Raw genomic sequence first — 12,300 nt, 5'->3', positions numbered from 1 at the left:
ATCATTTCCAGTTGACTAAGTCTTCGACTCAATATACCTTTCAGTCTTTGTCGAGCTCTCCCACCATTCGAGACTTTGACGCATCCTGACTGCAGAAGCCGGAATTCGTCGTCTGTTAGCTCAGCATCCGATGAGCAACGCATATAAACCACGTTCCTGCAATTCCGTAAACGTTCGAGCAAGTGCCACATTTCTGTGTGTACGCTGCGCGTTGCGTTGCTTCCTTGCAATTTCATCTAAACCTCTAAGTGATGCAGAAATGAAAGCGGGCGTGAGTTACGCCGGAAAAAGCAAACACACAACAAACAGATTGCGCACTTTCGACGAAATGAATTCAGGGGATTTCCTGGCTGCATTCGACTTTATGCCGAAGGCCATGGGACAGTCAGGGGATCGTACACGATTTCGTAGTGAGGGCCTTCTTCTTCTGATATTCCCATGGGAATCGCATGGAGTAAGATTTCTATGGATTTTCCAAAGTTTTTGATTGTTTTTCTTCTTCTTTTCTTTTTCGGGGAAAAATCGGTAGACATTTGTGGGATATATTTCTGGAACATTTTTGGTGTCCGAAGTGCTCATGCTCCGTCCAAAGTCAAGAAATCGTGCTAAAATTTATCCGGTAAATTCGGGTTTACCGAAGTTACTCCGACCCCTCTCAGGAGCAGTCTCACGGTAGTCCCGTGTGTTTCCCCGGAGTTTGCACTTTGATGAAAACAGTAGTAATTTTAGTCTGTATGGGGACAAAATGCACTGAGACTGAAGTGTATTGGGACTGTGGGAAGTGCAGTGCTGGTGGAGCAAATTTCGGGGTCAAGGGATTAAAATGAGGAGTAATAAGTCCCTGTAGCACGTATACTCTTGCAGCATTTTACTTGTGATAACAGCATTGACTGACTTGCATCTACGACAGCAGCAGTTTATGCATCGTTATCATACAGATTCTGCTGCCATCTGCTGCGGGTGCGCATGTCTGCAACATACAACTGCTGAAAGCGTCGGCTTCCTTGCAATCCACACGTTCGTCTGAAGGGTGTGAGAGTTACAGAGGAGAGGGCGGAGCCTCTCCCCCCCGTACATACTCAAGCGCATATCCACCGCTCTGACGCAATCCCTGCCTATAGGTTTCATGGAAATGTGACAGGAGAATTTTCATTGTTTTGTGGAGGCAATACTGTACGTTCCGTCAAGTCATTTCAATAGAAATCATCTTTGCATATTTTCTGTTCCATTTGACAGGAGGAAATTGCACCGCGAAATATATTTTAATTCGAACTACTGGAATGACAATATCCATTGTGGGCTTTTTTTACGTGGTTGACGTGATATTTTGATACAGAAATTCTTCAGCTTTAGATTTCTGCAACGAGCAGAACGAAAGTAAAAGAGGGTAAAAAAGAGTTAGGCGCATTCCCACAAAACACTTTGAAATATCTTTATTCCCTATACCACTAGTATTCATGCTCGGATACCCGCAAGCCTATTTGGCCTGAAGAGGATTACTCTTTTAATAGCTCTTGACAAAAGTCATCCACAATAATAAGTTTTTCTAATTATTTAATAAATTTCTAACGTTAAAAATGGAAAACAAAAAACAAAAGAGAAGATGCCATACGACAACGTACAATATAATGCAAGAAACACTACAGAAGACGTAAAAAAAAGAAAAGGAAGGTTTGAACTGTTCGGATGGCAACCAGCAGAACTCAGCCGCGCTTCAACCGCAAAATTTCCTCTAAACGCAGACCATCTTCCTCAGGAACTTTCCTCAGCCCCGCGCCCTTCAAGCCACATTACCCATTACGGAATTTTCAACTGGGCACTGCCTGTGGAAAATACTAGAAAACGAGGCGTGATGCCACAATCAAACAATTTACAAGACAACTTCCCAGGACTGTTGCGTCAAGCCCCTACGATACCCAGATTTCGCAATCTACTTCGTGCGTCACCATTCGTCAAACACTGCGTCCGCAGCATGAAAGTAGTTCCAAAGGAATGACAGTAAAAACGCAACTATCGTACGCTACAAGACCATTATAATCGTAACATTGTGCATATAGTTACACAATATTTTATAAATGGTACATGATTTGTTCCGAACAGGTAAATTTTAATCGAACGGTTTGACGTCATACCGTCTTCCGGGGTGGTTACCATTGGTTGCACATATCACTGCGCTTCTGCCTCGCGTTGCACAATGGCGGAGTGTAAGTCGCATTTCCATAGTTTGTAGCTGTTTCTGTGTGGGGTAGGCCGGTGCTTTGGTTATTCCCGTTGGTGCTGAAGTATCATCAGTGAGCTACTACTGTGGAGTATCTGACAGCCACCTTGGTGCTGCCACCCCGCTAAGAAACACCTCAAATCAAAGGTGCGTACTTCAATCGCTTCCTGTTGGATACACGGAATACACGTAACATTTTATTACCATCTTCGGATCGCACGCTTCATGCTACGTGTTATCCTGCCCGCATTTCTGTTAGAGTAACGTCATTTTCACTGTATTATCAGAATTAGTTTTGCAGCTTTGAAGGTTCTCCGTTCCGCCGATCAGCATTATTGATCGAACTTGTGACGACCGCGTACACATCCGATACGTATCATCTGCGGCTTGGATGGCTACTTTATGCCTTTATTTGTACAAAGGCCCGTCGTGTACGTTTGTAACGGGGCTATTACGTTAACTTATTAAAGCAGAAATGTCAGGAAATGTGTTAGTGCTATATTTGGGAAGCGGAAATAGCGTCGCTTTTTGTGTGGTTGGACACGTGTGCGGCTGGGAAAGAATTTCGCGGGAATGGATGTGAGCAATACTATTGAAATGAGTGCTGCGAATGATGCAATTGTTGCTCATTGTCTCGTTTACTATTTTCTTTGCAGCTTCATCTTCATTCTGCGGACACATAACGAAACAGTTCATCCGATCCGATCACCCCTCCCCAAACTAGTTCAGAAGTCATTGTTCGCCGACGTAGGCTGTTGCCGCGTGTAGTGGAAACCAGCTGGCAATTGCCTTCGCCCGGAGATTTATTGAAAGCGCTCGATTTTCACAAGCGACAACGATGGATACATCTGTGGCAGTATTTCTGTGAAAAGAAGACTGGCATTGCAGTGTAATACCTGGCGCTCGATCGCTTGCTTGCATTCGTTCTCAGTGATAGAGCGAACCCACTCAAATCTCCAATGAATATCGCACGGCTGACAGTGGACATTCAAGCGGCACAGGAGAAACGACAGCAAAGTTTCGACAAGACTCCCGATGGCGCGTGTCTTCCTACTGGTAGCCTCAGCCCGAACCTTCAGCCGGCAACACCGCCGGTTTTTCCGTGCACCAAAGAACCTTTTGCGGCCAGCATTGTTGGCGGACGATATGTTCTCCTTGAACAGCAAGAAGGCAGTGCCATGTACAGGAGTGTCCACGTTAACACACATGAGGAGTTTTCATGCAAGGTGAGGTCATTTCTTTTGTTTTCCTGCTAGCGTCGTGGCAGACGACGGTGGCATGCTAACCTGTCGTCTGCTTCCCCTGATAGGAGGATGCGGTAGCTGTGCGTCGGTGTTATCTGCATTGCGCAGTGTTGAGCTTTATACTGCAGTAATTCCGACTTCAAATATGTTAGTACCGTCCGTATTTGTACAACATTGTTCCGCGAGGGTGACCTCACAGACACGCAAGACAGCGATGTGCAACCCCGCTTCCTGGTGTGACGTCGCTGCAAAACGGCACTTGTCGCGAAAGCAGGTAAAAATAAATGCGTTCGTTTTTACGCATCAGGAAACGAAAAAAAAAGAAAGAAAAACGGAACGGTTGTCACCTAACAGGTTGTCGACCCTATTCTATTTTCGGTTGTCTTGCCACCGAAGGTAATTTGGTGGTCATATTTTTGGCCAGGAGTCGTGAAGTCAGCAGCGCTGGTGGTTGCAGGCGTATGATTCACTTTTCCAAAATCAAGTTTCAGGGTTTGGGAAGACCCTGGCCCGATTCCAGTGCAGCGCGTAATGCAGGGCTAAATGCGTAGCGCTCTTGCGAGCCTGGACTGACGTATCGCGAGATTCTTGGCTTCAAAACAGCCCTATATCGGGGGCCCCGAGGACCCCATTTTAACGCCACGCGGACTGTGGCTGTAAAAGGCGCTCGAGCCCGTGTTTACGTCTGACGTCGAGCTGGAGGGTGACGACTTCGCCGCGCACGTTCCATTCTGGAAGCGTCCCTCGTCTTGGGATACGTGTGCGTGGGATTTCGTTGATCTGACTCACGAAACGGGAAGGAGATTTCGTGCCTCTTGCGATGCTGCTTGGCCAACATAGCCTTGGATCGTTAGAGAGTCACTTCGTCTCGAAGGACGTAACAGTTGCATCGAAAATCCCTCTCGCCATGTTACGCTTAAACCAATTTCGCGATCTTGCAATATGAACGACATTCTGTCGCCCATGTTAAAACATAGCCACAATGAGTGACATCCATGGACAGGCAGGAAGTGCGTTTCAAGATGAAATCGTGACAAGGCAAGAAGCGTAACTTTGGTTGATGTGGCTGTGGCCTTGACACATTGAGGAGCACAATGGGCGAGAGAGAAAAAAAAAGATAGAAAAAAAAACTGCAAAGGTATACATAAACATATCGGCTGATAACGTATTCCAAAGACTGGTGCAATGTTGCACTGATGCAACGTTCGATCATATTCCGGGGACGTTGCATGATTCAGTACCTTTCCATTGCGACGCCTCTCAGGATGTGAGCTTTCTCTGCCCGCAGCAACAGTAATGAATCTACAATCCGAGGTATAAAGTGCGTTGTTACGAACGAACGGCGCAACGAATCTGTTATCGCTCCCGGCTTCCTCCTTTCCACAGTGAGCGTTCCCTTGCAGTCTTTCGCGGGGGAGTTTCTGATAGCGGATGTCAGCTCTTCCTTAGAATTTTTTTTTATTTATTTTGTCTTTGATAGTGTGGTCTGGGTGGCTCCACAAATGAAAGACAGTCTTAGGTGCTTTTGAGTCGTACCATCGATTAGTGTTGCGTGTTGCCGAATTGCGCAAATATCGAGAGGGGAATAGTCGTCCTCGTTAGACTAATGAGGGACAAAAATAACTGCTGGTTGCAGTCACAGGTAGAGCAGGTTATGACAGCTAACCAAACATTGAAAATAGGTCACGTTGTCATTGTCACCAAGCGAACATTTTAGGTGTCATCTTCCTTGAAAAGGTAAAAAATGAAAGATGGCAACAGTGCTTACAGCTACAGGAGGGGGCAAAAGCACTCTCAAGTATGTTGTCTGGACAGCAGCCAGTGCATTCTGGGACGAACTGCACTTATTGCAAAAGCTCACTAACACCTGCACATCTGATGAAGTTGATTGCATACCCTCGCTCTGGAAGCAGGGGCTGTGCTGTCGGCAAGTGATTTGTGTCAAGGGTAGTCTGCGCTCTATTTTTGTTGTGGTCAGGGTCATCAGATTGTACGTGGTGTTGCTCATTTTGAGATAGCTTAATGTAATAGGTGGTGCTCCTTAAAAAATCTGTACAAACCTTGTGCTGGCTATTCTGAACATCCCTGACCTGTTGGGAATATTGTGCAGGTACGCTGTGGGGGCGACAGCTGCGGAAAAGGTGGAAGTATACTGCATTGCGCGTGGATCCATAAACAAATTCATCAGTTTTATTGTGACAAATTTGTTGTTGATGATTCGAGCTTATATCCAATATCAGAGTCTGCTCCATGTTTTCTCTACAACCAAGCACCAGAAATGAAAACGTTACTAGGTACGATAATAGACTTCTACTGCTGCAAGCATCAAAAGGCAAAAAAAAAAAAAAAAAAAACTTCCCGCTGCGTATTTCAACATCATTTACCATGTACTAGTGCATAGTTGTTCGTAAAGTGGCTCTGTTGCCATGAAATGGTTGCACGCATTCACTGAAGCTTTGTCCACTTGAAAACATTTCAGGTGATTCCGAACGAACGATGCCGGCAATCCCTCGCTGGTCACCTGCGGTTGGACGGCCAACCTCACATAAACCAGATCGAAGAGGTGTTGATGGGGGAAACGATGAGCTACGTGTTCTTCCGGCGGTCCTATGGTGATCTCCACTCCTATGTCCGAGCCAAGAGGCGTCTACGGGAGCCCGAGGCCCTGCGCTTGTTCCAGCAGATCGCCTCGGCGGTAGCCGCCTGCCACGAGGCCGGGGTGGTACTTCGCGATCTCAAGCTCAGGAAATTCGTCTTTGAGGATCCCGAGAGGTACGTGCGGGACTGGGACCTTCCGCTTAAAGGGACAGTTGCATCCGGAAACACTAGAGTCACTAAATAAGCTTCGCTTCATAGTATCGACACTGAGGCCCAACGGAGAGCTAGAGCGATATCTTGTTTCTGCACCACACTGGTACCATCCCCCAGTTGATGATCAAAGACGTCTAACATAATGCTTCCTGTGGGGATAGAGAAGGGTGTATGATTGTTGTGTGATAATCCATGTGTTGTCCACCAGAGCGTCCCGAGGATGTCAACGTGAGCTCAGTCGTGTTTGCAAGAGAAAGGAACATCTCACCGGCGCACGGTAGATGGCATCGTGCGATAGAGTGCACGTGCCTACCGTGGCGCGCAGACAAGATGGCGGATGCTCGCTCTTGGAACTCAGTGTCGCTGCTGTGAAACGAAGCCTATTTAGCGACTCTAGGAAACCGATCTATGCTCGGTTTCTGTCTACGTGGCTAATTTTTTCGTACAAAATGTGGAGATATTGAATAAATCAATCCTAAAGATCAGTGCTGCTTCCTCAGCGGCATAAGCTCCGGCGGCATGATGTCACTCCACGAGCGGAGGAGTGAGAGGGTGGCGCTCAGAGGGGACATGTGTCATCCAGATGCCCCGTAACTCTGTGAGACTGCCACAGCATTTCTTTTCTCGAGATTGTGCCCTTCTTGGTTCTTGGGGCGTGACGTTTTCTAGCTTTTTAGGAGAGGGAATTCCGGCATCTGCTAGTCACGTATTCCATCGAATAGCGTGGAATATTCGATACCGTGCTCACTGGTCGACGAGAAATAAAACGACCCCACTGTTTCGAAATCGACTGTAACGGATGCAGTCGGCCCCTTTAAGTGGTGTTGGGAGCAGGGCATTGCTTCCTTCACTAAGGTTTGGCAGTGTTAAAATTACGGCATAGTGCTTACAAATTGTTCTTGTGCTTTCAAAATAGGACCCGCCTAAAGCTCGAGACCCTCGAAGACGCCGTCGTCCTTGACGACCCTGAGCTCGACCAACTCAGCGACAAGCACGGCTGCCCTGCCTACGTCAGCCCAGAGATCCTGACCACCACCACGGGCGGACGCTACAGCGGACGAGCCGCCGACTGCTGGAGCCTCGGCGTCATGCTGTACACTCTCCTCGTGGGACGGTACCCTTTCCACGACGGCGACCCCGGCGCCCTCTTCGCCAAGATCCGCCGTGGGAACTTCAGTGTGCCAGAGTCCCTGAGCGCGCGGGCGCGGTGCCTGGTGCGCTCACTGCTGAGGCGCGACCCCGCAGAACGGCTGTCGGCGGAGGAAGTTCTGGACCACCAGTGGTTCCGTAAAAACAGCAGACGCGACGGCGGAACGAGTCGCGAGGACTCGGACCAGACAGTGCCCGAGTGGTGTGCTTGATCGACGGGCAGACTAGAGAGGAAACGCTGCCATGTCGGGGTGGTGGTGGGGGAGCGGGGAGAGTGTCGGGAGAGAGTGTGAGGACACGTTTTTTTTTGTTTGTTTTTGTTACGATTTGTGGTGTTTGTGTTGGAACTTACGTTTGTTTGCTGTGGATCTGCAGGTTTGTAATGCGTGGGTTTGGGAAGAAAAAAAGAGACGTGTTCTGAAACACACTGCTGTAGAGAACAAAACATTTGCAAGCCGTCAGGGCTTGAGGTGCAACTTTGAAAATACAAATGGAATGATCAAATAGAAACCATGTACACCTATTCAACATCAGGTTTTTACAAATAAGTTTCAAACACGTTTCGGTTTGGTCTACCTGCTTAGCGAGACAAAGAAGGCATTTAGTTACCCTGTTGCAATGATCAATGTTAATGTTGTCTACATGATTCCAAAGACTGCATTAGTACTACTGACAATGATGTTGTGTATCTTTTCCCCCCATTTAATTTTGAATGAGATGCATAAACTGAAAACTGTGATTAAACAGGCAGCTCTCTTGCAAACACAGCAAAACAACAATGCCAAAGTGCACCGCAAACCCAGTGTGTGTGCTGGTTTACAAGAACAAATGGTCCAAACCTGTGTTTGTACACAAATGTCCTTCAGTCAGTTCCTTTTCCTAAGTCCAGAAATGTTTTTGTGTGTGTGCACGCCACGTTTGTGGCCTATCAAGTACAAAAAAAATGACCCGTGAAAGCAGCTGCCACATACAGCCAGCAGTGCACCACACACTCTGGCAAACTTGTGCAGCACACTGTTGCTGGGCTTTCATTTGATATGACCGCTCGCAGCTCTCTCTCTCTCTCTCCGAGGCATCACAGTACTGATGTCACTGCCACGTGAACCTACGTAACGTTTTAGTGACGTAACAGTGGCAGGGGGGCTGATACTTTGGCTCGGGAGTAAACCTCCTCGTTATCCCCCTCCCCAAACTAGAGGTGGAGTGCACCGTAAGGAATTTTGAAGCCCTCCGGAATGAACTTATTTTTTTGCCCGAACGAGAGTTTAAAAGCAACCTGACAAATAATGAATTAGCAGACAAGGAAAAGGGTGTTAAAAATTCTAGTGCTCCCCACCTCGGAATTATCTAGGTGTATATTTAATGTATAGTCCTAAACACGACGGTTGGCTGGCCTGCACCTGTGACAGTGTGGTTCAGTCAAAGGTCGTGATGTGTTGTCCAGTTGTTGTATTGTTCATTCCAAATATCGTGCAGTACATAGCTGCTCTCTTGAAGAGCGTAGATCGTCGTTGAAGAAACCGGTTTTTCCGGAACCGGCGGCACAGTGCAATTTACCTCCGACAGGATGGAAACAAAGAGTCGTGAACCAGAGCTTCGGGGTCACACAATTCTCGTCGTGTTCAGCCGTTAGTCGTGGTTGTGTCTTATCTGCATAACTGTTGTATTCCTTATCCTCTGTTAACATGCCAGTAGTTGTCTAGCTTTGAGTAAAAAGTTTGTAAATGAAATTGGAAGGTGAAGTGTTGGCTGTTCTTGTGTCTAGAAAAAAAAAAAAGGAAGAGGGGAGTGAAATTAGGGAACGGTTTTAATAATCATTGAGTCTGTTGCCTACCCTGGTTGATGTATTTCCTGTTCTGTTATGTGTAAATAAATGCTAAATTCCCACCCTGCATCCACGTGACTCGTGTGGTTCTTGGGATGAAAACATAGATGCCGACAGCCAGGGGGTTCCCTCAAATTACCTTCTGACTTTATAGTTGCAGGGGAAAAAAAAAAAAAAAAGAGTTACACACTATGGCTTAACATTGTCAAACAAGCACATGTTCTCAATGATAACTAATGTATGCATGCTCTGGTGTAATGCTAGTTGTGACCTGCTTTCCACTTTGGGTTTGTAACACCCTGCAAAATAGCATTAAATTTTAGATTTATAGGTTATATGACTGTGGATAATGTCTAGCTACGGTACTCTAGTGTAACCCCCCCCCCCCCCCCAAAATGCCTCTTAACATAGTTCACGTATGTGCAAACAACTGTCTGATGATGATGGCGGGGCTGATGCGCGTAATTGCTGTGCATGTGATAGCAGATGCCCCACAGATTCTATACACTGTTTTCCAACCAGCACAAGCCAGAGAGGAGGAAAGCGATACCAGGGAGGAAGCACACGGCCCGTGTGTTTTCGTTCTCTCTGGCTTGGGCAGTAAACAGTTTTCAACGTGCACTCCCGGCTACACGGCACTGCACTTTCAGTATGGCGATGTCCACTAGAAAACAGTATTGTGGGTTGTACATCCGATGTAAGACAAAAAAAAAAAAAAAAAAAAACATGATGTAAGACGCATAGGTCGGGAAACACCACGCAGCAACAACTTAGTATGTCTATGGCACAATACAACGTACCACATGTGGCACTGCTGGAACATTTCAACGTAAAGATGTCTAAAGTGTTACTCTGCTCATCATTTGGACACTTCTGGTTCCTCGCAAAATCGTCTCTTCAGAGTGCCACATGAAATCACCTGACAACAGGAAAATAAATTATGCAAAATGGGACCAAACGCAATGTTCCAACCGCAACCTGACCTGGCATGTGACGCTTTCAGTTACACCGCATTGGTGACGTGGGCAGAATAAAGACAACAAGGTGCAAGCTTTTAGTATCGTTGCCACACGCCCTCTGCAAGCCCATCGTCATTCTCAATGCTCTCGCGACACCACGAGCACAGTCCTAAGGGACAATGCCGAGCTACATGAGGGCTGGTCATCCTGTGCTCCCCATTCTCGAGCCTACGCTTCTCCTGGTCATCATGATTTCATCCCATTAAGAAAGTCCGGAGCTCTGGCAACCTGGTCCTGGTCGCTACGGAGAGGGAATCGCAAAGACTGGTGGCGGCGGCGGCAAAGAAGTCCATGCTTTCTTATTTGACATGTGTGAAAACATGGCATCTGTACTATATTCATACAGCCTTGTTTTCAGGGGGAAATTTTCTGGTAAAGAGTGTGACACACAGTCATCTGAATTCTTGATCTTAGTTCAAACGCATCCTTTCGTGCACACATCCGTGCGACCGTTAAATCGTGACCGTTCTTATGTCAGAAGTGCCCTAGTGCGATGCGCACTAGAACGATTCAAGTGAGATATCAAACCTGACACTATGTGTCCTTAAGGTCTGACTCTTTTGGGTTAAATGACCCAGGTTCAGAGAGGAATCGGGTGCTATTTTTAAATCTGTAATTTGGAGCAAAATCGGGTTCATTTTTGCAATCGGATAATATTCACACGAGACATGCATATAGGTTGCTATTAAGTATTGTAGGTGATACATGAATTCAGGGAGAAATCACGTTCAACCAGAATTGGGTGAAAACTGATTCAGGAGGAATAGTCAAAATAGTTAAAACCATATATGCATTGTATTTCTCAGTTACATCATGAGAACTTGTTTTTGCCCCGACTCTAACCAGGACATTTCATCTCAAGATGAAGTGTGCTTTCTCTCTGTGATATGGTAGTGCTGTAGTAAGTTCTACTGAACCATAAAAAAAAAAAGAAAAAAAAAGAAAAAAAAAAGAAAACTGCTTATATACATAAATTGCAAGACAAAAAGTTCCCCGCAGACAAAGGGTTTTAATGTTCGAAACAGAACTGAAGCACGAGAACTATGTTCAACATTCTCTGCACAGCGTCATATTGTGTGGTTGCAGGGGGCAATGGCATACACTGCTAGATGACTGTATCGTACCTAAGACTTACATACGCAACTGTACATTATTGTGTCCCTTTAGCATCGTATCGCCGTTCCGATGGACATAAATGTTCCAAACGTGCCTCCTCCTTGTAGCATTACTTTGCCAACATTCTGTATCAAATCACGGCCTCGCATACCGTACCTAAAAAAGAAAGTGCAGAAGAAATCGGCTTGAAAAGGACAGTAACAGTAGCAAAGTACGCATGCGAAAAGGTAAACTCTGTACTATATGTACGTCCAGCAAAAACTATGCTGGACAAATAATTTACACGGGTATTTACCGTAATGCAGAGAATCCTCCAAAGAGCGCTCCGGATGCCATCCCAACGCAGAACCCTATCGTGAAGCCCATTTTAACACGATCCCAACAGCTTGGACCTCTTTGAAGGCCGCCTTGAACTGGAACTGGCATCCTCTATTGTCTGTATTAATTAAGAAATCAATAACGATGATTAACAGGTTAGAAATTCAGACTACGTATATCTGGGAACGGTTCTACCGGGTCAACATGTGTCCGAAGGTAAGCGTATGAAGCATGTTTCCTAGAAGAATTCGAACTTACGTTTCTGCTTGGGAGGCGTTAAAAATTGTACACACAAGCAAGATGCTTTCGGGTTTCTTGATTAATGTAATTTCCCAATCTCTAGAGAAAAAAAAAACACGCCGAGAGTACCATAAGTACTTAACGGATTGGATTGGTTACTGCTTTGTCTGGGACATACAGTTTGTGAGGGCAAAAGGTTCGAAAGAGCGCAGTGAGAACAAAATATATCAGAAGATCTCAAAGGCCAATGTGAAATAAAACTGGGTGATTCTTTCAAGAATAAAAAATCATATTTTAGAAATCAGCAATAAAATTTTACATTGCCTTTTTCAGCCACGTTTTTGATCCCCACGTCGTGGT

General features: G+C 46.0%; 1 protein-coding gene across 1 annotated transcript; it reads left to right on the top strand.

The window, feature by feature from the left end:
* Window positions 1-2,165: 2,165 nt before the first annotated feature.
* On the top strand, window positions 2,166-9,316 carry LOC135394110 (tribbles homolog 2-like). Its single transcript, XM_064624623.1, has 4 exons — window positions 2,166-2,365; window positions 2,875-3,444; window positions 5,942-6,234; window positions 7,190-9,316. The coding sequence occupies exons 2-4, from the start codon at window positions 3,178-3,180 to the stop codon at window positions 7,632-7,634; spliced, it is 1,005 nt and encodes a 334-aa protein (XP_064480693.1). The 5' UTR covers window positions 2,166-2,365; window positions 2,875-3,177; the 3' UTR covers window positions 7,635-9,316.
* Window positions 9,317-12,300: the final 2,984 nt, after the last annotated feature.

The sequence above is a fragment of the Ornithodoros turicata genome, chromosome 5 (assembly GCF_037126465.1).
Source record: "Ornithodoros turicata isolate Travis chromosome 5, ASM3712646v1, whole genome shotgun sequence".
Taxonomy (NCBI): Eukaryota; Metazoa; Arthropoda; class Arachnida; order Ixodida; family Argasidae; genus Ornithodoros; species Ornithodoros turicata.
The sequence above is the reverse complement of the archived record's forward strand: the minus strand, read 5'-3'. Positions and strand labels throughout refer to the sequence as shown.